Source organism: Prionailurus bengalensis, chromosome A3, assembly GCF_016509475.1.
Source record: "Prionailurus bengalensis isolate Pbe53 chromosome A3, Fcat_Pben_1.1_paternal_pri, whole genome shotgun sequence".
In the NCBI taxonomy this organism is placed as follows: Eukaryota; Metazoa; Chordata; class Mammalia; order Carnivora; family Felidae; genus Prionailurus; species Prionailurus bengalensis.
In genome coordinates, this window is record NC_057354.1 from 22,094,047 (window position 1) to 22,113,653 (window position 19,607).

At 50.2% G+C, this 19,607-nt stretch overlaps 2 protein-coding genes across 6 annotated transcripts; one reads left to right on the top strand and one right to left on the bottom strand.

The window, feature by feature from the left end:
- Nucleotides 1-1,424: 1,424 nt before the first annotated feature.
- Nucleotides 1,425-19,243, top strand: LOC122496295 (BLCAP apoptosis inducing factor). Of its 3 annotated transcripts, XR_006300753.1 has the most exons (3): nt 9,162-10,290; nt 11,451-11,621; nt 11,932-12,343. XR_006300753.1 is itself a non-coding variant. In XM_043602404.1 (2 exons), exon 2 carries the CDS (start codon nt 18,761-18,763, stop codon nt 19,022-19,024), a length of 264 nt encoding a protein of 87 aa, XP_043458339.1. In that variant the 5' UTR covers nt 1,425-1,655; nt 18,585-18,760; the 3' UTR covers nt 19,025-19,243. The 3 variants fall into 3 exon arrangements, 2 of the variants coding, with proteins under 2 accessions (XP_043458339.1, XP_043458340.1); XM_043602404.1 differs by lacking the exons at nt 9,162-10,290; nt 11,451-11,621; nt 11,932-12,343 and adding exons at nt 1,425-1,655; nt 18,585-19,243; XM_043602405.1 differs by lacking the exons at nt 11,451-11,621; nt 11,932-12,343 and adding an exon at nt 18,585-19,243 and having other exon boundaries at nt 10,189-10,290.
- Nucleotides 14,342-16,781, bottom strand: NNAT (neuronatin). Of its 3 annotated transcripts, none has more exons than XM_043602406.1 (3): nt 16,601-16,781; nt 15,581-15,661; nt 14,342-15,354 (listed from the first exon to the last, which is right to left on the bottom strand). In XM_043602406.1, exons 1-3 carry the CDS (start codon nt 16,670-16,672, stop codon nt 15,262-15,264), a joined length of 246 nt encoding a protein of 81 aa, XP_043458341.1. In that variant the 5' UTR covers nt 16,673-16,781; the 3' UTR covers nt 14,342-15,261. The 3 variants fall into 3 exon arrangements, with proteins under 3 accessions (XP_043458341.1, XP_043458343.1, XP_043458342.1); XM_043602408.1 differs by having other exon boundaries at nt 15,586-15,661; nt 16,601-16,780; XM_043602407.1 differs by lacking the exon at nt 15,581-15,661 and having other exon boundaries at nt 16,601-16,780.
- Nucleotides 19,244-19,607: the final 364 nt, after the last annotated feature.

Sequence of the window (19,607 nt, forward strand, 5' to 3'; positions counted from 1 at the left end):
TAGAAGGATGGCATTGCCGTTGGCTGAGATGGGAAAGGCCACAAATAGAGCAGATTTGGGGGCGGGGGGAAGGATCGGGATTTCTGTTTGGGACACACTGAGTTTGAGATGCCTGTTAGACATCCAAGTGATGGTATCCAGTAGACAGTTGAACATTGGGCGTTCAGAAGAGTGACATGAGCTCCTTCTCTGATAGGGTTGGACAGTGAGAATCAATTCCTTATCAAAATGATGTCATTACGTTTGCCCAACAAGCTTTTGTTTCTGGAAGCCATCTGAAGCAATCTCCAGAATCTATCCTTCCATTGAGTGTGCCAAGTTATTTATCGATGTCTGCAAAGTGATGGGAGAAGGGTTCTTATCCACTCACAGCTGCCTGCCAGCTTGTGAAAATACTCACAACGATCTTTCAATTCAACGCTAAAGTGTCTCTTCATCTTGTGCAAAATACTTTCAGTGAGTTCTTCAGCTGCGTTTATAACCAGACCATTGAGACCACACACACACACAAAAAGGTTTTCAGCATTTGTCTTAAGGCTGACAGACTGTGTGGAATTGGTGATCTCCCTCCTAGGGCACAGGTGCTTGTGTGGGACCCCAGAGGTCAGAGGGCAGCCACCGCTTCTTGAGTGCTTACTGCATGCCATGCCCTGTGCTGTGCCCCTTGCCGCGTCTGCACAAACACATCGAAGTGTCACAACTGTGCTGGGAGGGAAGTACCATGCTTATAGCCATAGAGCTGGGGAACCTGAGGCTCCAACAGATGGAGTGATTTTCCCCAGCTCACATAGTGCATGAGTATTGGAGATAGGACTAGAGTGCTTTGAGGGTCCCTGGAGATGTCTTTGAAGCAGCTGCGGTCTCCTGGGTCAGAGCATTGAGGGCTGATTCCAGGTGCGAGGCTTTGGAGGCTCCAACTTCCCGCTCTGAGCATTTGCTGAGGGCTGGGCCACCCAGCGCCCCAGGACTTGGAACCACTCCGGACTCCTGGGCCTGGCTTCGGGATCGAGGCCCCGGCTAGTTCTGCAGCCCCCATGGAGGGGGTGTGTACTGGAAAGACACTGATGATCAAAACAAGAGGACATGACAGCCACTGCTCTCATTTCGTCTCATTCCGCAGACCTTCTCTGCACTACCTAGAAGGCCCTCTCGCCCACTTCTGAGAATGCTGGACAGGCTAAAAGTAGGGCGTGGGGGCAGATGGGTTCTTATTGACCATTCTCCTGCCTGAAACATCAGCTTCTCTCTGACTGTGGCCCTGATAATCCTCGAGATCCCCTCCACCCTCCTCCTGCAGCGTCCAGCCTCATTAATAAGAGGTGACAGATGGAAAGAGGAGGTCAAGGTGATCATGGAATTAGAGTAGGGCTCAGGGAAGACGGGGGAGGTGGCATTCTGACAGCGTTGGTGGCGAGGTGCCCCTCAGACTTGGAGGGTGACGCAACCACCCACAGCCCTCTTAACTATTTGTGTTTGGGACTGGAGATTAGTTTCTGGGATGCCATTAACTGTCAAGCAGGTTGCAGACTGCACAAGAGCACGCAAGCAAGGAGAGACTAAAATCCAGCCGTTGCCCCTTTCACTGTAGAGCCGAATCCACCCAGAGGAAGGGGTGACTTTTTCTGATTCACACAAAGACAACATATGGGCTAGAGGTAAGCCTGTGCATTAAAGACCGGGTCTTAGAATGTTATGTGCAAAGCTTAAGTGTTTTATTTTGACTTAAAACATATAAATGTGTATTTACTCTCCAATCTTTTGATAGAGGTCCAAGCCCTTTTCTTTGAGGAGTCCATGGGTCGGAATTCCCATTCATTACCTATGTCTATAATTTCTAATGTTGGTGTCTCGAAAGTGGAAGGGACTCTCGTGAAGTGACCCGCAGGCAGAGGTCTTGCCGATTTCTCTCTCACAGCTGTCCTGTTCGTATCTAGTTACAAAGCGCTCTTTTTACAGTTTGCCATTGTTGGGGCCTCACAGACACCTAGCTAGATCCCAAAGCTTCTGCACGGCTGCCTTTGTCTGTGGGTATTTGCAAGATATTGTTGCTGAAGGGGGTACCAGCGGAAGACCTCACGTGCTGCCACCTTACCGGTATCTTTCCTCTACCAGTTTTTCAAGCTAGCATTTATCAAGCATTTACTATGTGCCAGCTGGATACTAAATATGTTTCATGCGTTTTCTGCCACACTAGGAGGTCAGATCTGTCAGTCCCATTTAACAGGTGAGGACCCTGAGGCATAGGGAGAGGGGAATGCTTTGCCTTGTTTTCTGAACGCACAACTCCTATGTTGACTCAGTTCTAAGACATGTTTTTTTCCACTTTGCTAAACTTAGGATGTCGACGAAATATAGAATAAATGAAGAAGCCATGATGTGTAAACGTGCTTTTAAAAACTTGTAAACTTTTAGTCTGAAAGCATTTCAAACTTACAGAAAAAGGCACAAGAATACTGCAAAGAATTCCCATATGCCCTTGACCCAGAATCACATATACTATTAACATTTTGCCACATTTACTTCAAAATTCTCTCTCTCTCTCCATATACATGAATCATTTGAAAGTAAGCTACAGACGTCCCCTAAACATTGCCCAAGAACAAGGAATATGCTCTTACACAATCATAGTATAACTATGAAAATCAGAAAAGTTAACACTGAACAATATACTATTATCTGGTTCATAGTTCATAGCCTACATTCAGATTTTGCCAACTCTTCCGGTAACGTCCCTCCCAGCAGATTTTTCTAGCGCCAACTTCAATTCAGAATCGCATGTTGCATTTTGATGTTGTATCTCTGTCAGCCCTTTTAAATTCCTGTCTTTTCTTTCTTCCCATTGACATCTTTGGCGAGTCAGGCCAGTTACTTTGTAGAATGTCCTAAATTTCAATTCGTCGGGTTGTTTTCTCACGACTTCATCCAGGTTACACACTTTTGGCAGGGGGACCGGGTACGTGATAGCTTCTCGGTATGTCCCATTGAGAGGCACATATGTTGGCTTGTCCGATCAATATGATGTTAACCTTGAACACTGGGCTAAGATGGAGTCCATCAGGTTTCTTCACGATCGTGATCACTCTTCTTTTGTAATTAAAAAGCCATTTGGAAGGAGACGCTTTGAGACTGTGAATATTCTCCTAGCAAACTTTCAACAGTTTTAGCAACTGTGGATGATTCTTATTCCAATTTACTGCTATTACAGTTGCAAAGCTGTGATTTTCGTATGCTATCACCCCTTCTATATTTATTAGCTGGCATTCTGCTATAGGGAAGATGTCTCCTTCCTCTCCCATTTATTTCAAGAGTAGAGACTCGTGGGTTCTTCTCACAGTAGTCAGTGGGAAATAATGCATTACTGCCATTATTTATGCTGATGTTTTATTGTCACTGAGGCAGGATATGCGCCCAGGTCCGTCTGATGGCAGAACCTATGTTCCAGACCACTCTTCTATGCTCCACTCTGTTTACTAGCTTTTACCTTGAGCACACTGCCTAAATTCTCTAAAACTCAGCTTTAATACTGGAAGGATCTAAGAGACACGTGTGACCCATGACTGAGATTCTAAAGGGAAAGTCTGTGGCATTGGCCCTCTGCTGGGTCCTAGGACAACCCTCGTTCCCTGCCAGGCCCTCAGCACCGTTCTGTTCAGTCAGGTTCAAGTTGCACCAACCTAACACCTGGTCCTCTACTAGGGGCTTTGTATACACAGATGAGTGAGACCTGGCCTCTGCCAGGTTGAGGCTGCTCCACACCACTGCGTCCCAGAGAAAAACAATGTGGAATAGAGCCACAGCTGAGCCACGATGGGCTTGTAGCACGAATGAGACATAAACATTTGTGGTCATGAGGCCCTGAGGTTTGGGACTGGTTTGTCCCTGCAGTATAACCTGTCTATTACCCCCTGTCCTAGTTTCTGAAAGTACTAAGGCAGACTTAGTTCCTGCTTTCACGGAGCTCACAGTCTACTTGGGAAGACCGATGCTAACCAAATGAATAGTTATTTAAGCACAATTATGTTAAGGGCTACAAAGGAAAAGCACTTGGTACGGGGACATCATCTAACCAGGGTGCCTGACTTCATTGAGAAAACCAGGGAAAGCTTCTGAGGAAGCAACAGTAAAACTAAGACCTTAAGAATGAGTCTGAGAGGGCCTGGTAAAGAAAGGCAAGCGAGATATTTCAGCAGAGGGAACAGCATGTGCAAAGGCCCCGGGAAAGGGAGCCTTCAGGTTTCCTGCACTTTCCAAGCTTGCTTCTTCAAGTGCCTCTCAGTTCTGTGAGCCCAGAGATCCTACTGATACATTTCCTTTGTGCTTAAATTAGCTGAAAGTCTACTGCTTTCCACCAAAGAAATATACACTGTGTACTTTAGGCAGGAATTTTTGGCTACCGTCTGTACCCAGAGTCAACATCAACCCAAGTCTCTCAAATAAACTCCCACCTCAACAGACTCGTTGGCCAGAAAGAAGTTCCGTGCTGAGTATATGTGGGCTCATCTGGCTTCTCCAAGGAAAAGTCGAGAGCATCCTTTTGTGCAACTAAGGATCGAAAAGCAATCTGATTTCTTTTTTTTTGTTGGTTTAGTTTTGTTGTTGTTGTTGTTGTTGTTGTTGTTGATTCTTTGGAACAAGGCATCGTTCTACAGAGTGCCAGGGGAGCAAAGCCCAGCAGAGTCTCTCAGCCACACTCCGGCACCCATTACCTCCTCCCATCCCCATGTCAGGGGTAATCTCCTGGCATAACCTGAGCCAAAAAGAAAGAAAAAAGAATCTCTGCCCTCTGGGATAGATTTAAACTCCCCAAGTCTTCTCTTTCCTCAGCCTTACCCATTTCAGTCAATCCTTCTATTTTTAAAGCCAAAATCCCAGCAATCATCCTCAATTCTTTTATTTACCCCCTCACATTTGAGCAGTCATCCAGTGCCGACAGCCCTGCCTCCAAAATACATCACAAATTAGCCCACCTCCCTGTATCACCACGGTCTCCACCCTGGGCCAAGCCACCACCACCTAGACACTGTCTTCCAACCTCTCCTCTTGCTCTCCAATCCGTTTACTTTATAGCTAGAGAGATCTTTTAACACAAAGGGGTTAAAAATGCAGACTTCAGGTCCATGTGGCCTGGAGTCAAATTGAGCTCGATCACCTGTGGCTGTGTAGCCTTAGGCACTTGACTTCATCTCCCCGAATCTTCTTTTCCTGGTCTTTAAAATAAAGATAATACAATCTGTTCTTTATAGAATTACACTGAAGATTAACAATGTCAACGCTCAGTGTCTGGCACACGGGAAGAGCTTAATACATCATTATTGTTCCTATCATTAATGGGTTGAGGACAGGAAGAATATTGGGCACTTGCCCACGTTACCACTAGATGTCGCCACAGTCCTTGCTAAAATAGCAGCACTTGTTTCCCAAGTCTGGAGCAAAAAAAAACAAAAAACAAAAAACAAAAAACCTTAGAGTTGGAGAAACTGAGGAAAACACCAGCAGGGACCTCTCAAGTTCATGAAAGCAGGTCCAGGATTCCAAGCCACTGGTCCTGACCCCTTAAGGATGGCAAATTCCACACCAGGGCTCCCACAGCTCATCTTGCCCCTGGAATAACCTGCTATCCATTTGAACTAACAGGTACCCGTGAGTGCTAACTGCGCGACAGGACCCATTCTAAGCATTTTACAATATGAACTCACTGAATTGGCAGAAATAACTATAAGAGGTAGATTCTAATGTTTTCTTCATTTTATGGATGGGAAAAGTGAGGCACAGGGAGGGTCAGTAAGTTGCTCAAGGACACACAGCTAGAAAATGCAGAGTGGGATTAAAACCCTGGCATTCTCGCTGCAGTCTGTGCTATCCTAGAGCTTACTTCTTTGGTCACCTTGGCAATAATGTTAATTATTACATTTTAAATCTTTTGATATCACATAGCTTCTTTGATGATTTAACAAATCACTGCTGTTCCATTACAGGTTACCTTTCTCCAGTCTATGTCTTGGGAAGGAAACAGTGTTGATTTTCAGAAAAAGCGATTGTCAAATGGTGTGATTACATAGGAAATTAAGTATTGTAGGTTCGCAAAACATCACTCTATAAACAACATAACCTTTTGCTGATTCTTCATCATTTAACCCTAAGTTTGCTATCCAGTCCCAACAGAATTCCATGGACTTGGTCACTGGCTAAATTGGAGGCTTGGAGGACAAATGAGAAAGGAAGGAGCTTGGCCAGGTCTTTAATTCATTCACTCATTCATTCATTCCACAGTGACCGCGTCCTACTCCCTGCCTGGCCCTGTACGAGGCTCTGAGGCCAAGAAATGACCCCTACATTAGCCCTGCCCTCAAGGAGCTCACAGTCCAGTGAGAGTTAACAGACAGGAAGTACGCACACATTGGCTTTGCTAAATTGACCATCTCCCCAGACTGTCTGTAGATGGAGTTTGTCTATTCCCTCCATTCCTAGCATAGTGCCTGGCCCATGTTAGGTACTAGATAAATGTTTGCTGAAATGAATACAAAAGCTCCATGGAGCAGGCAGCAATTTGATCTGGGGCTTTGAGGATTAGAAAACCCTTGACAGGTGAAGACAGAGGAGAGGACGCACCCTCTCAAGAGGAAGAATGACAGGGTCCTTGTAGAAAGATCATCCTGGCTTCTGTGTGGAGGATGATGGCTTTGGGTGAGATGTGGGGCACTTAGAGGCTGGTTCAGGGCCCAGGGGTGAGTGGATGGTGGCCTGGACCAAGGCTTTGGAGGTGGGGACAGAAAAGGCCTGATGGAGGATTGAGGAAGGATGGGCAAGCCTTGGGGAGTGTGGAGCAGGAAAAAACAGGAGCCGTGGGTGAGTCTGGCTGTCTGGTGGAGCAGAGCAAGTTGGAGAGGACTTGGAAGGAAGTTGAGGTCTGTTGAGCAAAATTTGGGGGCATAAAGACCCTTCAGGTCCCTCAAGTCAGAGCCCAGCTTTGGTGTCATTTCTACCACCTCGAACTGCCATTGGAGGGTAGAGCAGTCTTGTGGATACAGGGGAAGCGAGCCAGCTGGGCAGGAGCCAGCCACATGTGAGTGAGAAGCCCTGCCTCACTTTCTCCAGTTTTCTGGGGCCCCAAGGGGAAGAGGGATGGCCACGGAGGCCTTGTCAATGCCCAGACCTAGCATGAAGGTTACTGGAAGGCAGAGTCTCTCCAAAAAGTGCCTTCTGATGCTTGCTCAGCAGCACAAATCACATACCGTGGATTGGGAGGACATCGTCCTCTCTTTTATATTTTTTATTTTTCTTGGGATATAACACACATAAAGTATATAAAGTCTCCTAATCTTAAGGTAGAGCTTGATGAATTTGTGCCCATGTAGTCACCAAGCAGATTAAGATATAGACCTTTTCCAGCATCCCAGAAAAGTCCCTCTTATTCCTTTTCCATCTTTCCTCCCCTCCCCGCGACCCAGGTAACTACTATTCTGATTTCTATCACCATAAATCATTGTTGCCCACCCTTGAACTTTATATATGAACGGAATCATATTATATGTATTGTTTTTGTGTCTGGGTCCTTTTAGTCAGCTTAACATCACTGTCTGTGATATTAATCCACATATCACATGTCAGTATATTGTACTTTTACATGTATAATATAGTATTCCATTGGACGAACGTGCCATAATTTGTCAGTTCTCCTACTGATGGACATTGAGCTATTTCCAGTTTAAGCTATAAATAAATCTGCTAAAATTCTTTCGTGAGTCTTTTTGTAGACATAGGCACTCATTTGTCTCAGAATGAATACCGAAGAGTGGAAATTCTAGGTCACGGCAGAGGTGTATGTTCGGATTTAGTAGAAACCGTCGGTTATCAGAAGTGGCTGTACCAATTTCCTCTCTCACCAGCTGTATGCAAGAATTTCAGTGGCTGCACGTCCTTGTCTCTACTCTGAGACTCCTCTTTTCTTCCAGTGTTGGAAACTGGAACACCAGAGATTGGAATGGGTGCGTTGATCCCTCAGCCCATTAGCAGCAAGACAGACAGAGGCCACATCCAGTTTGTTTCTCAGCTGGGGGAGGAGTGGACATCTTGATGTGGATGTGACTCTAGGAACTGGGGTAGTCATCTTATGACCATGAGCATGAAATCATCATGAGGATAGCAGATCAAAGATGGAATTAAACCTGGGAGATGGAATGTCCATGATGACACTGCACTGCCAAGCCACTCAATTAATTTGCCATTGGGTGGCAGCCTTCTTATTTTTAAGCCAATTGATTTGTGGATTGTTTTTTTTGTTGTTTTTTTTTTTGGTGGTTTTCTTTGTTTGTTTGTTTTGTTTTGTTGGCGGGGGTGGGGGACTTATAAAGGATATAGTCTATTAGCCCTCCTTTTAACCAAACCCAGTGGTGCCATTTCTGTCCTCTACAGCAGTCAGCCCCACTGAGCACTTTCTCCTTCTTGAAACCTTCTCGTTGGGGTCCCATATTCACCTGGTCTTCCTCCTACCTGTCTGGACACTGCTTCTCAGCTTCCTTTCTTGGCTCCTCCTCCTCTGTCTACTTTTTTTTGTTTTGTTTTTTTTTTATCTATCTTCCCTCCCTTGGGATCTCATCCAGCATCATGATCCCATCCATCACCTGTGTGCCGATGTTACCCAAATATGAATCTCCAGCCCAGACCTCTCTTCTGAGCTCATCTCATATAAAAATGCCTGTTGACCCTCTCCACCTCGATGTTGCCCAGGCATTTCAGATTTGCCTTCTCAAAGTCAAACTCTGTATTCTCTCCCTCAATTTGATCCTTCTTCGGGTTTCACTACCTTAGTGAAGGGCTCTTGACTCCTTCCTACTCAAGGCAAAAACCTAGATGTTCTTGCCATTGCCTTAGCACACACCCACATGCAATCTTTCATCCTTTACTTCTCTACCTCCCCAAACCGCCACCCTGAGTCATTGTTACTTTGCAGCTAGAAAGTTGCAACAGCCTTCTAACTGGCCCCCCCACACCTGCTCCCAACTGTCTTCCAAGCCATGCAGCCAGGGTAGCGTTTCAGAAATCCAAATTTGTTATCATTCCCCTTATGAAAATGGCTCCTCATTACTCTCAGGATAAAATCCAAATTCATTTGGTACCATTACCTGCCCTACTCCTTGCTCATCCCTCATGCCCCTCCCCCCCCCCGCCGCCCCCAACTCCTTCCCACCTCGTCTGGCACAAATGGTTCTTTCTGCTTAGTGCATTTCCCCTCTTACTCTTGCCCTGCACAACTCCTAACTGTCCTTGGTTTCTCAATCTAAATGCCAGCTTCGCAAGGATGATCCACCCTTACCCTCACCCTATGTCAGGACCCCATTCATTTTTCATAATCCTTACTTTCCCACCGCGCATCCCATGCTGCATAACTATATATTGATTTGATTAATATTATTGACACATAGTGATTATTTGATGACTCTCTTTCCTCCTCCACCCGCCGCCCCTACACTTCACCCCACTAGAATGGCAGGTTGGAGCAGTGTCTAAGCCACCCTCCACTCCACTTGCTTTTAGCAATGCATTTAACAGAGAGGAAGCGCTCAAGGAATGCGCTTAATTAGCTGATAAATGACTCATTCAATCCCCCATAACAACGCTGTGGAGTAAGCATTTCATCAGACCTAGGGAAGCTGGGTGAGAACCGGGGTAGGCAAGTTGCCCGAGGTATAGTGAAAGCGGAGGCATCAGGTCCTGCCCCACGTCTGGTCTTAAATTCTGAACCTGGTTTTTCCGCTCCTGAACTTTGGCCGCTTGGTGAAAGAGCCAGGGAGGGGGCGGACTTTGAGCCACAGGAAGGTTTTCCCGATGACACGGGTGATCCACATGGGGCACTGGAATCAAGAGTTCACCCACGGAAAACTAAGGAACGCCCCCTCCGCTCTCAAAGAGTGAGGATCACAATCTGCTGCATATGCATGAGGGGACCATGAAACCGTGATTCGGGACTACCCAAGACGCGCCTGATTGAAAATTCTTCGGGCTTGAAGACTTGAGAACCTCCAGAATTCCTCACACATACATAGAAAGTTTTCAAAGGCTCATATAAAGCGGATATTGAGGGAATATCGGGTGAGGACGACCCAGGTTTGGGTCTTTTGATCAGGCGTCTGCTGGAGGCAGCCCGATCCCAGGAGGGGTCCTCGGTCTGCTCCACTAGAAGACGAAGGGGGCGTCTCCCCGGCTTCCTGCGGCGTCGGCGGCGAGCTGAGGTGGAGGCAGGCTGCGGCAGCGAAGGCGACAGTGGCGGCGGCGCCATGGCAGGGCTCGCAGGTACCGTGGCGTCGGCCTCCTGGGGACGGGATAAGAGGCCCTCAGTGCGGCGGTGCCGCCATGTTGTCCCCTCGGGGTCACCTTAGGCGTCGCCCGGTCCCTTTCTGGGGTTTTCCTTCCGCGCACCCTGGGGGCCACCCCTGTCCGGTGTCACGTGATTGCCCTGTGTGGCCCCAGCCTGGGCCTTGGGGGTCCCTTTCCGGCCCAAGGGCGGGCCACCGGACCCCTGGGTCTCGGTCTGGCCTCCAAGGTCAGCGCTCGCCTGTCTGTTCCCAGGAAGGGACAGACAGAGCCGGGGAGCGCGGAGCTGAGGGGCGCGACTACCGCGTCTTCGGCCCGGGGCCCACGGCAGGGGTCCCGGGTTCTGAGAGTCCTGCCACTCTGTCCCCGCCACTTAAATCGCATTTTTTAAATCAGAAGGGGCGTGGGGGAGAGGGGAGAGAGGGGTCTTCCCCACACATACAGGCACCCGCTTTGGTGTCTGAGGTGATGAGGTAATAGGTTGACGCTCTGCCTTGAGTCGCGGGTGCTTCTCACTCCCTCGTAACTTTTCAGGTCTGGACACCCGTTCCCTTTTCTCCAGTGTATATGGGGAGTGGCCCTCAAGGGCAGCTGAAGGAACGGAATGCCTGGCACACCCGTGGCCTAGAAAGAAGAATGGGGGCTGGGGAACAGTTGCTTTTTCCTTCCCCCTTCCCCCGTCCCAACCTTCTGTAAATTCCTTCCAGGCCTCCGTGTTCCTTTTCAACGCTAAATGTTGGGACAGCCTGGGGTCTGTCCTGGGGAGGAAATGATCTTTCTGTTTATAGGTTCGGATCGTGTTTTATCCCTTTCAGGGAACTGGTGTGTTGGGAACAGCTTCTGTTTGCCCTGCCTGACACGGTCCAACCATCCCCTCAACCTTCTGGACGGCAACACCAAAGCCAGGACCAAAAAAAAAAAAAAAAAAGTTCCAGCTTAAGTGCTAATGCCAAGTGTTAGATCTTGTCTATGTGTTTGTTTCAAATCAGACAGACTAATTAACGTCAAACAAATCTGTTACCAGATTCAGAGGCCTGGTCAGTTTTCCAGTGACCAGATCAATTCCATAGCTGAAATTGGTCTTGTTAGAATTGCTGCCAGAAACAGCTTAACCTTTTATCTGTAACGTGTTGTTTCAGAGAGGAATCTGGAAGTCTGGGTTTGGCTGTCTTTTTTGTTGTTCTCTTATCTTCGAAACATATGCATTCCATCTCAAGCCTGTCACTGTGTGCTGTATACCAAGGATCATGCGTTGCCTGCCTCTTTGACTTCCTGTTCTGGGAATGCTCAGGAATCGGGATCCTGCCAGGGTACGGGCCCTGTGGGAGGGAGAAGGGGCGGAAGGGAGGGCGAACCAGATCCTTCTCAGAGAAGGTGGTGACCTGTCTCTGGGGCAAATAGAGGAAGTCAGAGGTCACCAGGGAAAAAGAGCGTGTTGCTAAACCAATGTTTTGTGTGGTGTGTGCACGCTTGTGCACATTTAAATCTCGGGGGGGGGGGGTAAAACTAACTGCAAATTCAGAATTTCACTTTAGGATGCTGGCTCCTGAGTAGACACAGTTTGAAAATAGGGGATCTAGCACATGGCTCTCAGCAGACCTGCTCCCTCATCCAACCCAGGTGTAATGAGCTGTGGCTGTCCTGCATGAAGCTTGGGAAACCCTCCGCCCCCTCAGTCACAACCCAGATGCTCCACGGATAGAGATGACACTGTCACATAGCACCCCACACCTCTGAAAGCCACGGTACCCAAACCCTCCTGGAGCTTAACCTGACTGGTTAGGCTGAGACACTAACATCTTCTTGGGGTATTAGTGCCAAGGATCGCGCCCGTTGGTGTCCTGCAAAGCCATTCCAATCCCCTCACAACTCATCTGCTGTATCCTTGGTCTCACAGGGGCAAAGCCTTGTGGTGGTGGCAGAAACAGTTTAGGAAGAAGGGAGGCCTGTGGACTAAGGGTCTTGCAATGAAACTCTAGTGATTTTCAACTTCTACCATTGCTCTCTATCAGAATAAAATGTTTTCATGGTATTGCTTCTGGAAAAATTTTTGTAAACAAGGTGTGTCTGGACCAGACTTCTAGGCACCACACAGGAATAGAAAGTGAACGCATTCCCTCTGTCTTCTCCAGTGGGTTGTGTTTGCTGCCAGAACATGAGGGTTTGGGGGATGAGGGGTGAAAGTGGAAGAGTAGACATTGCACACTCAAGCCTACCCATGTGGATGCAGGCCACCAGGACAGCCCTTGCCTGGAAGTCTGTCATCTCACCATGCCACACGGATGGACGGATGGAGCAGCCCCACAGGTGGGCCTTGCCAAGATTATCTAGAAAGCCCCCGGGCTGCCAGCAGCCTCCTGGCTTTTAAAGGGGGCACAGGAGGCTAAGGGGCGAATGCTGTGTCCAGAGCAGCCAGACCCTTGCATGCCTGTCTACCTGAACCTGGCTGCCTTATAACTGGGCTGAGGTTAGAGCATCTGGGACAGTGGGGCTGTGGGCACACCCCTCGAAGGCTCTGAGGGGAGGCAGCCTTCATTGAAAACACATGGGGAAATGTTCATGGTTCTGTGGGTTTAGTGTGGAAGACCACAGAAACTCCCAGTCGAGGCCTGCCAAGGTACAGCTTCGGAAGGGAGGTGTGGGCATTGCCTGCTGATGAGTCACCCCGGGGCAAGAGGAGACCTGTCTCACCTTCAGGCTGTAGTACAAGCAGGAGCCACCCAGCCTAAGGAAGATGGAGTCTCTCATTATACATCCCTACCCCAATCCTGATGAGTCCTGATTGGCACTTTGGTGACAGAATGTTTCTAGAATCCTGGAGTTCACTGGGATCTTAGCAGCCCTTTTACAGAGGGGAGCTAAAGGTGAGGGGTAGGAGGTAACCTGGCCAGCTTCCCTGGGCTGATTGATGATAAAGCCCAATACCGGAACTGAGGTCTGCCCCCTCCACCCACGTAACTCTCTGATGCTGTACTGAAGCTATAGATGCCTCTAGAGGTGCTTGCAGTGGGTTTAGAAACAAGGGGGTGCTCAGAAGAGGGGAAACATTATCTGGCTCAGGGTGGGCAAGGTGCTTTGTGCCCCAGAAGTGTTTGTGACAACTGTGACTAAGGGATTTGAGGAAGTGGCAGGGAGAGAGAGATTTATGGCCCTCCAGATTCTCCCTTGGTGTTGACCCAGGAACAGGTGTATAGTGACAGGGACACATGAAGCCAGAGACAAGGCTGAACAGGCGGCAGGGCCATTTGGTGAGGCAGTCAGCTGACCATGTGAAAGGAGTCCTGAGTCACCCAGGAGTGAAAGAGGGAAGAAAGAAGTGAGGAGCCAGCCAGCCCACCCACCTGACATGACAGGGGAGAGCCCAGGGCCAGGGACCTGGTAAGCACCCCTAAAAATATGGAGGCTAATGCCTACAGAAGTGAAGAACCCACTCATGGAGAGATCTGGAGAGTAGTAGCGGGGCAGGGCAGAATGCCCTTGCAGTGGTCCTGGTAGAGGTTATACAGCCTAGAGGGATAAGCTGGGCAGGGGAGGCACCACACCATACCTCTTATCCCATACTCATTAAGCCAGTGCCTACCCTGCCAGTGCTCATTTCCTTGGGGCTCCTGGATGGAGATAAAATTTTGTGTTGTAAAGTCCTGATCGTCCCTTGGTCCTTAGCACCCCATCTTGAGGGCTACTCCCACCTGTTGCCTCCCATCTTTCCTGCTGATTACCTGCCACGGCCCCTTATTCCAGGACAGTGAAGGCACCCACCCCTCTGGGTAGGGGAGATGGTCCCTGATTCTGAGACCACAAACTGAGATGTAGACTTTTCTCTTTGGAGTGGGGGAAGTGGTCCTTTTTCTCAAAACAGTGTTAAATGAAGTTGGAACTGAGTGTGTGAGGGTCCCAGCTTATTCCCATTTTGTTGCCTCCCTCTCCCAAGTAGTGTGCCACCGCCCCCCCCCCCCCCAACTCAGTGGGTGCATCAGCCCGGTCTTAGGAGTATGTTTCGAAGCTGCAAAGGAGTCACAAGAGACAGCTGTTTGGTGCACCTCCACCACCCCGCAGGGTCCTAGGACACTGTGCGAGATGGGGGAGGTACTGGTTTTTTATTTTTTGTAGAGGTGGTCCCTGTCCTCCAGGAGCTTACAATCTAGCTGGGGAGACACAACTAATGCACACTTATACAATCAGTACAATTAGCGATTACCACAATATTGACCACAACTGCGTGAGACCAGGGAAAGCAAGATCAGTGAGGGGCTAGGGGCTCGGAGAAGGTGTTTTAGTAAAGATGGGATTCATTTACTGGTTGAATAAGTCCAAATTGAGTGACATTTCTTTGGGGTGGGCTTAGAAGGCAGTGAGGTGGGGGGGGAAGGGGAATCGAGGGAGCAAAGGCAGCAAGGCTGGAATGCACGTGTTGTAGGCAAGGGACAGTGAGAGGGCCCCACTCTATTTCTTAACCCTCTTCCCTCACTCTTGCCCTCCAGTCCCGCCACACAGGCACGCAGTTGGCGCCTTGTCTGCTGCATCGAGATTCAGGGCTTCCGCTGGTGATGATGGAATGTCCATTCTGCTGGCTGGTATGGTTGTCTGGATCTCTGTGGTGGGGCCTGCTGGCATGGCCATGGCTGCGGGGCTGGGTTGGCGCTGTCCCGACTTGGTCCAGATCAGAATGCATTGCCTGTGCCCAGATCTCGGGGGTCTGCTCCCCCCTCCTCCCTCTACCCCACCCAGTGGTCAGAGGGGCGCAAAGGGGTTTGGAAGGGATCTGGTATTGTCGTCATTGTCGGTGCTGCTTCTCCGGGGGCCTACCGGCCCCTCACTGACCTTGGCAAATGCTCCTCTGGCGAGAGAGCACAGGGGACCCCCCATTCCTGCGCGGCACTGGCTCCCATGCTGGCCGAGAAGCACAGGAGCACCTGGTGACGCGGCCGCCCAGGGCTGGGGGTTGGGGCCTCAGTTGGGGGCTCGCTGCCGGCGCTCTCCCAACACCTGCCGCCCGGTCCTCGACACCGTGTACGCCAGCTTCTGCAGGGAGTACCTGAACACCTGCGGTGAGAGACCCAGGACCTGCCCTTAGAGGCAGGTACCCGCAGCGAGTCTGCAGCGCTGCCGTGCCCGCCCCCGCCCCCCCCCCTCCTGCCCCGCCTGCCTGTCGGACTTCGAGAGGCAGGCGCGGGCGCAGCTTGTCCACGAGTCAGGGCAGCTGGAGCTTTTCCAACTGTGCTGAAGGCTGCATGGCAGCAAGCTGATTGGACCCACAACTTAGGTATACCTCACTTCTCGCAATGGGCTGTGTCCCTGGAGGATTCCGAAAAGCGAATCCTACCCAGTAAATGCAGCATTCCAGGAACACCTTAAAGGAAATATGCGATTCCTTTGGCAAAGGGATTCCTTTAGCAGGGAATTCTTCCTGCAAGGGGGTGCTTTTAGGGTAAACGATTTTATGGGCAAAGTGCTTTCTTCTGATTTATTAATTTTTACAAAGCACTTTGTCTCTATGATTTCTTTTTTAAATACAGTGAATTGTCTTTTATTGGGAGCGCTTTTTTTTTCTCTTCCATTTCTCCTGCAAAGAACCTTTTCTAATTGTTTTCTTCAAAGCGCTTTTATCCGATTCATTTTTTCTGTTAGCTCCTTTGTCTAATTTTTTTCTGCAATGCGCTTTTTATCTAGTGCATTTTTTTTTCTGCCAAGTGCTTTTACCAGATTTATTTTTCCTGCAATGCGCATTTTCTCTAATTCATTTTTCCCGCGAATTACTTTTCTTTAATTCGTTGTGGGTTTTTTATGAAGTGCTTTTTATTTTTTCTCTGAGAAGTGCCTTTTTCTAACTTATTTCTCATCCCACCTTCGCAAGCGCTATATATGTTTTTAAAAGACAATTTCCCCGCAATGCGCAATGTTTTAAAACGGAAAATTCTGCTATGCGAGGGTAAAGTCTCTTCGCAAAACAGGAGTGCCCCGCCTCCCTCCTGGGGTCGAGTCTGGGTGTAGCGGGTTTTTCTTACCGCGTTGGTCGCTAAGAGCCTTGGCGATCGTCAGTGGCTGGCGCCCGCCGCGCCCCAACTCTTTGTTCCCGGCCGGGCGCGGGCGCACTGGGAAGGGTCTGCGCGTGGAGGAGGGCGCAAGGAACGGGCGGGGGCATGCGGTGCCGACCGCGGCACTCGGGCAGGCAGGGATCGCGGCAATACGGATAGGACGGGTCTGGGAGGCGGCAATTGCGACGTGGGCTTGCCGGTTAAGGGGGCGCGCATCCGGACCCCTCTCCCACCCGGAACCTGGGCACACTTACCTGCAGTAGCACGCGGAAAATGTACCAGCCGATGATGAGCAGCTCAGCTGAAGCTGCCGCCACTGCCGCCATGGTTCCAAGAGTGGTGGGTGAGTGGTTGAGAGCGAGCGCGGTTCGCCGAGGTCCGCCGGTCTCGGAGTCCGCTGTTGGGCGCACTGCCGCAGCCGCCGTGGCCGCGCCTTAAGTATCCGCCCGCCACCCAAGTGCGCATGCGCGCTTGGGGGTGTCCATGAGGAGGGGTGGCCGGGGGCGCTCCTCATTCGCCGGGAGAGGAAAAAATAATCCATCTGCTCTTTCCACACCGACCCCCGCCTCCTGAGTTCCATCTTAGCCCCTTTCCAGAAGATTCCGCTGTGCCGCTTTTGAATTTTAGTGTAAAATGGAGGGGAACTGCAACTCTTGAGAAGCGCAAAGGGTTAGGGTAGGGGATGCACGTCTTTGGTGTGGAACCCCCTCCTCTCTGAGCCGTGGCCTGCAAATTTAAGCCCAGTGTCCCGTGACGCGCCAGAACCCACCTTGGGCATGGGTGGGAAACCACGAAAACATAACTTAGAGATCATCTGCCCCGCAGAGCAAATAAAAGGTGCCCCTTCCTGGAGCCTTGGCTTCACAGGCCCCTGGTCAGTACTCTTCTAATATTTGATGTGCTGTAAGCCTACATTCTCGGCTTCACAAGAGTCCCTGAGCACATAACCTTTCCCTCATTCCTCGCGTCCCGCTTCGTACGGTCACTACCACGGTGACTATTGTAGGAAGGTGAGCCAGAGCATTGAGCTCTAGGCGCAAAAGTGGTAGTCCCCGGGTATCTACCTTGTGGGAGGGATGCAAGAGGGATTGGTGCCTTTGTGTGCGTGGAAGGAATGGGATGAGCTTACCGAGAAGTGGTCGGAAGGTGCTGTGGGATAGTTTTCTGCTGGACAGGTCTTTTCAGCCTCCCTCTTCTGCTCCCCTCCCCCCAGGCCCTGGTAGGTCTTAACACAGCCAAGGAGGCTCTTTGTACCCGTTGCGCTGGGCGGCTGCAGCCTGGAATGGGGTTTTGCTACCGCCACCAGAGGGTTGTGGCTGCCGCAGCTCCATTTCCAGGCACAGCGGGAAGACCTGAACGCGGTCTGGGAGCTCAGCCCCAGCGCACTGGTGGCCTGCCGCTCCAGAGCGCCTCTCCAGCAAGCTGCCTAGCACAGGGGCCAACTGGCATTTGCCCCTGTGTGGATAGAAAATTAATTTTGATTAAAAGCTCACAGAGGTCAGGTTCTATACGGTTGCCAGCAGCAGATGGAAAGTGTAAGTGATCCAAGCGAGGTCAATGTGGATGAAGTAGCATGGTGATTTTTTTTTTTTTTTTAATATGTTGACTTTCGAAGAAGTTGGCTGGTTTGGACAAAATGATGCTGGGCTGCCATCTTAAAACAAAATATTTGGTAGTGCCGTCGCTGCGGCTTCGCAGAGCATGCAAAGATCCATTGCCTGCAAACTCCAGCCGGCAGCACGCTGCTCTAGTTCTCCCCTGAGCACCTGCTATGATAGATACTAGATACAGAATCCTATTCTTATTACTTGGGGGTGCCCCACTGAGCCCATGGCCATCCATGGCAACCACAGGGCGGTATTGTGAGGTCTGGGCCCCTTGAGGACGGGCTGCAGCCCCAGGAGGCGATACATGATCTCTGCTGGGCAGGGCCCAGGCAAAGCCAGTCCACTGTGCCGGACCTGCCCGAAGAGCCCTCTGGCCCAACCCCGACAAGCCTAGGGGAGACACCCCAGGAGGCTTCCTGGACAGGTGATGTGGAGAGGAGTAGACTTCCATGGGTGGGCAGGGAGGAAAGGGCATTCACATTTGCTGTTGTTAACCATGATCCATTTTCCCAAATAAGTATACATTCTGTTCCTGTTTTTTTTTTTTTTTGTTTTTTTTTTTTTTTTTTGTCTGTCTGTCTGTCTGTCTGTTTTTTGTCTGTTTGTCTGTTGTGTTGACTTTTCTCTTCAGGATCCCTGCTGCCTTGGTGATCCCGGGCTGACAGCCAGAGAGCACAGCGGCTCAGCTCCTGGAGAGTGAGGGTTGAAGAAAGCGGAGGGCAGCTGCCTGCGCCCGCTGGCTCCCATTGGGTCGGTTCCTGCAGCGGTGCCCGGTGGCCTTGGTGAAGGCCCTGCCCGGCAGAGATCATGTATTGCCTCCAGTGGCTGCTGCCCGTCCTCCTCATCCCCAAGCCCCTCAACCCCGCCCTGTGGTTCAGCCACTCCATGTTCATGGGCTTCTACCTGCTCAGCTTCCTTCTGGAGCGGAAGCCTTGCACGATTTGTGCCTTGGTTTTCCTGGCAGCCCTGTTCCTCATCTGCTATAGCTGCTGGGGAAACTGTTTCCTGTACCACTGCTCTGATTCCCCGCTTCCGGAATCGGCGCATGACCCCGGCGTTGTGGGCACCTAACAGCCTGCCCTGTTAGCTTTCCAAGGAAGCAGAAGATGGGAGGGGAGGCATTGACATAGGTCATAAAGCATTGGAGTTTCAAATCCCGCAGCCCCGCGGGTGCCACATTCCTGACGGCGCCTTTTTTGGCCTGTGATGTTTTATCCTTATAATGTGAATAATGGCACTGACCGGTGCTTTTATTGTAGAGTCCTATAGTCGTGGGTGGTCTTGTGATTGTGTGTGTTCTGTCCCCATCTCGGTTCCTCCCCTTGCTCCCCAAGGCTGGCAGGATGGTCACCCCCCTCGCCTCATTCCTGCGAGGAGTCTGCACCCATCCTGGTCAACCGTCCCGGCATGACCTGGGCAGATAAAATGCCAGTCTCGTCACCTCTGTGACCCCTCCTTGTCAGGGTCTCTTCCCTTCCCAGAATGTTACCAACCCCTCAGTCCCTCTCCTGGTTTCCCTTTAGTTCTCTTCCGCCCCTTTCCTTTTTGGGGGAGCACCTGTCCAAGACAGGGCTCATTTTTGCACTTATCTCGAATTTAAAGAGATTGCTGACGCCCGAGAGCCTCGCTTTTTCATCCTTCTTTCCCCGGTCAG

Excerpts from the sequence above, each read along its gene's own strand:
- NNAT (XM_043602408.1), bottom strand. The coding sequence starts at position 16,672 with ATGGCGGCAGTGGCGGCAGCTTCAGCTGAGCTGCTCATCATCGGCTGG. Across the intron at positions 15,662-16,600 it reads TTTTCCGCGTGCTACTGCAG|GTGTTCCTGGAATGCTGCAT; the intron begins GTAAGTGTGCCC and ends ATTTCCTTTAAG. Across the intron at positions 15,355-15,585 it reads GACACAGCCCATTGCGAGAA|GTGTTCAGGTACTCCCTGCA; the intron begins GTGAGGTATACC and ends CTCTCACCGCAG.
- LOC122496295 (XM_043602404.1), top strand. The coding sequence starts at position 18,761 with ATGTATTGCCTCCAGTGGCTGCTGCCCGTCCTCCTCATCCCCAAGCCC.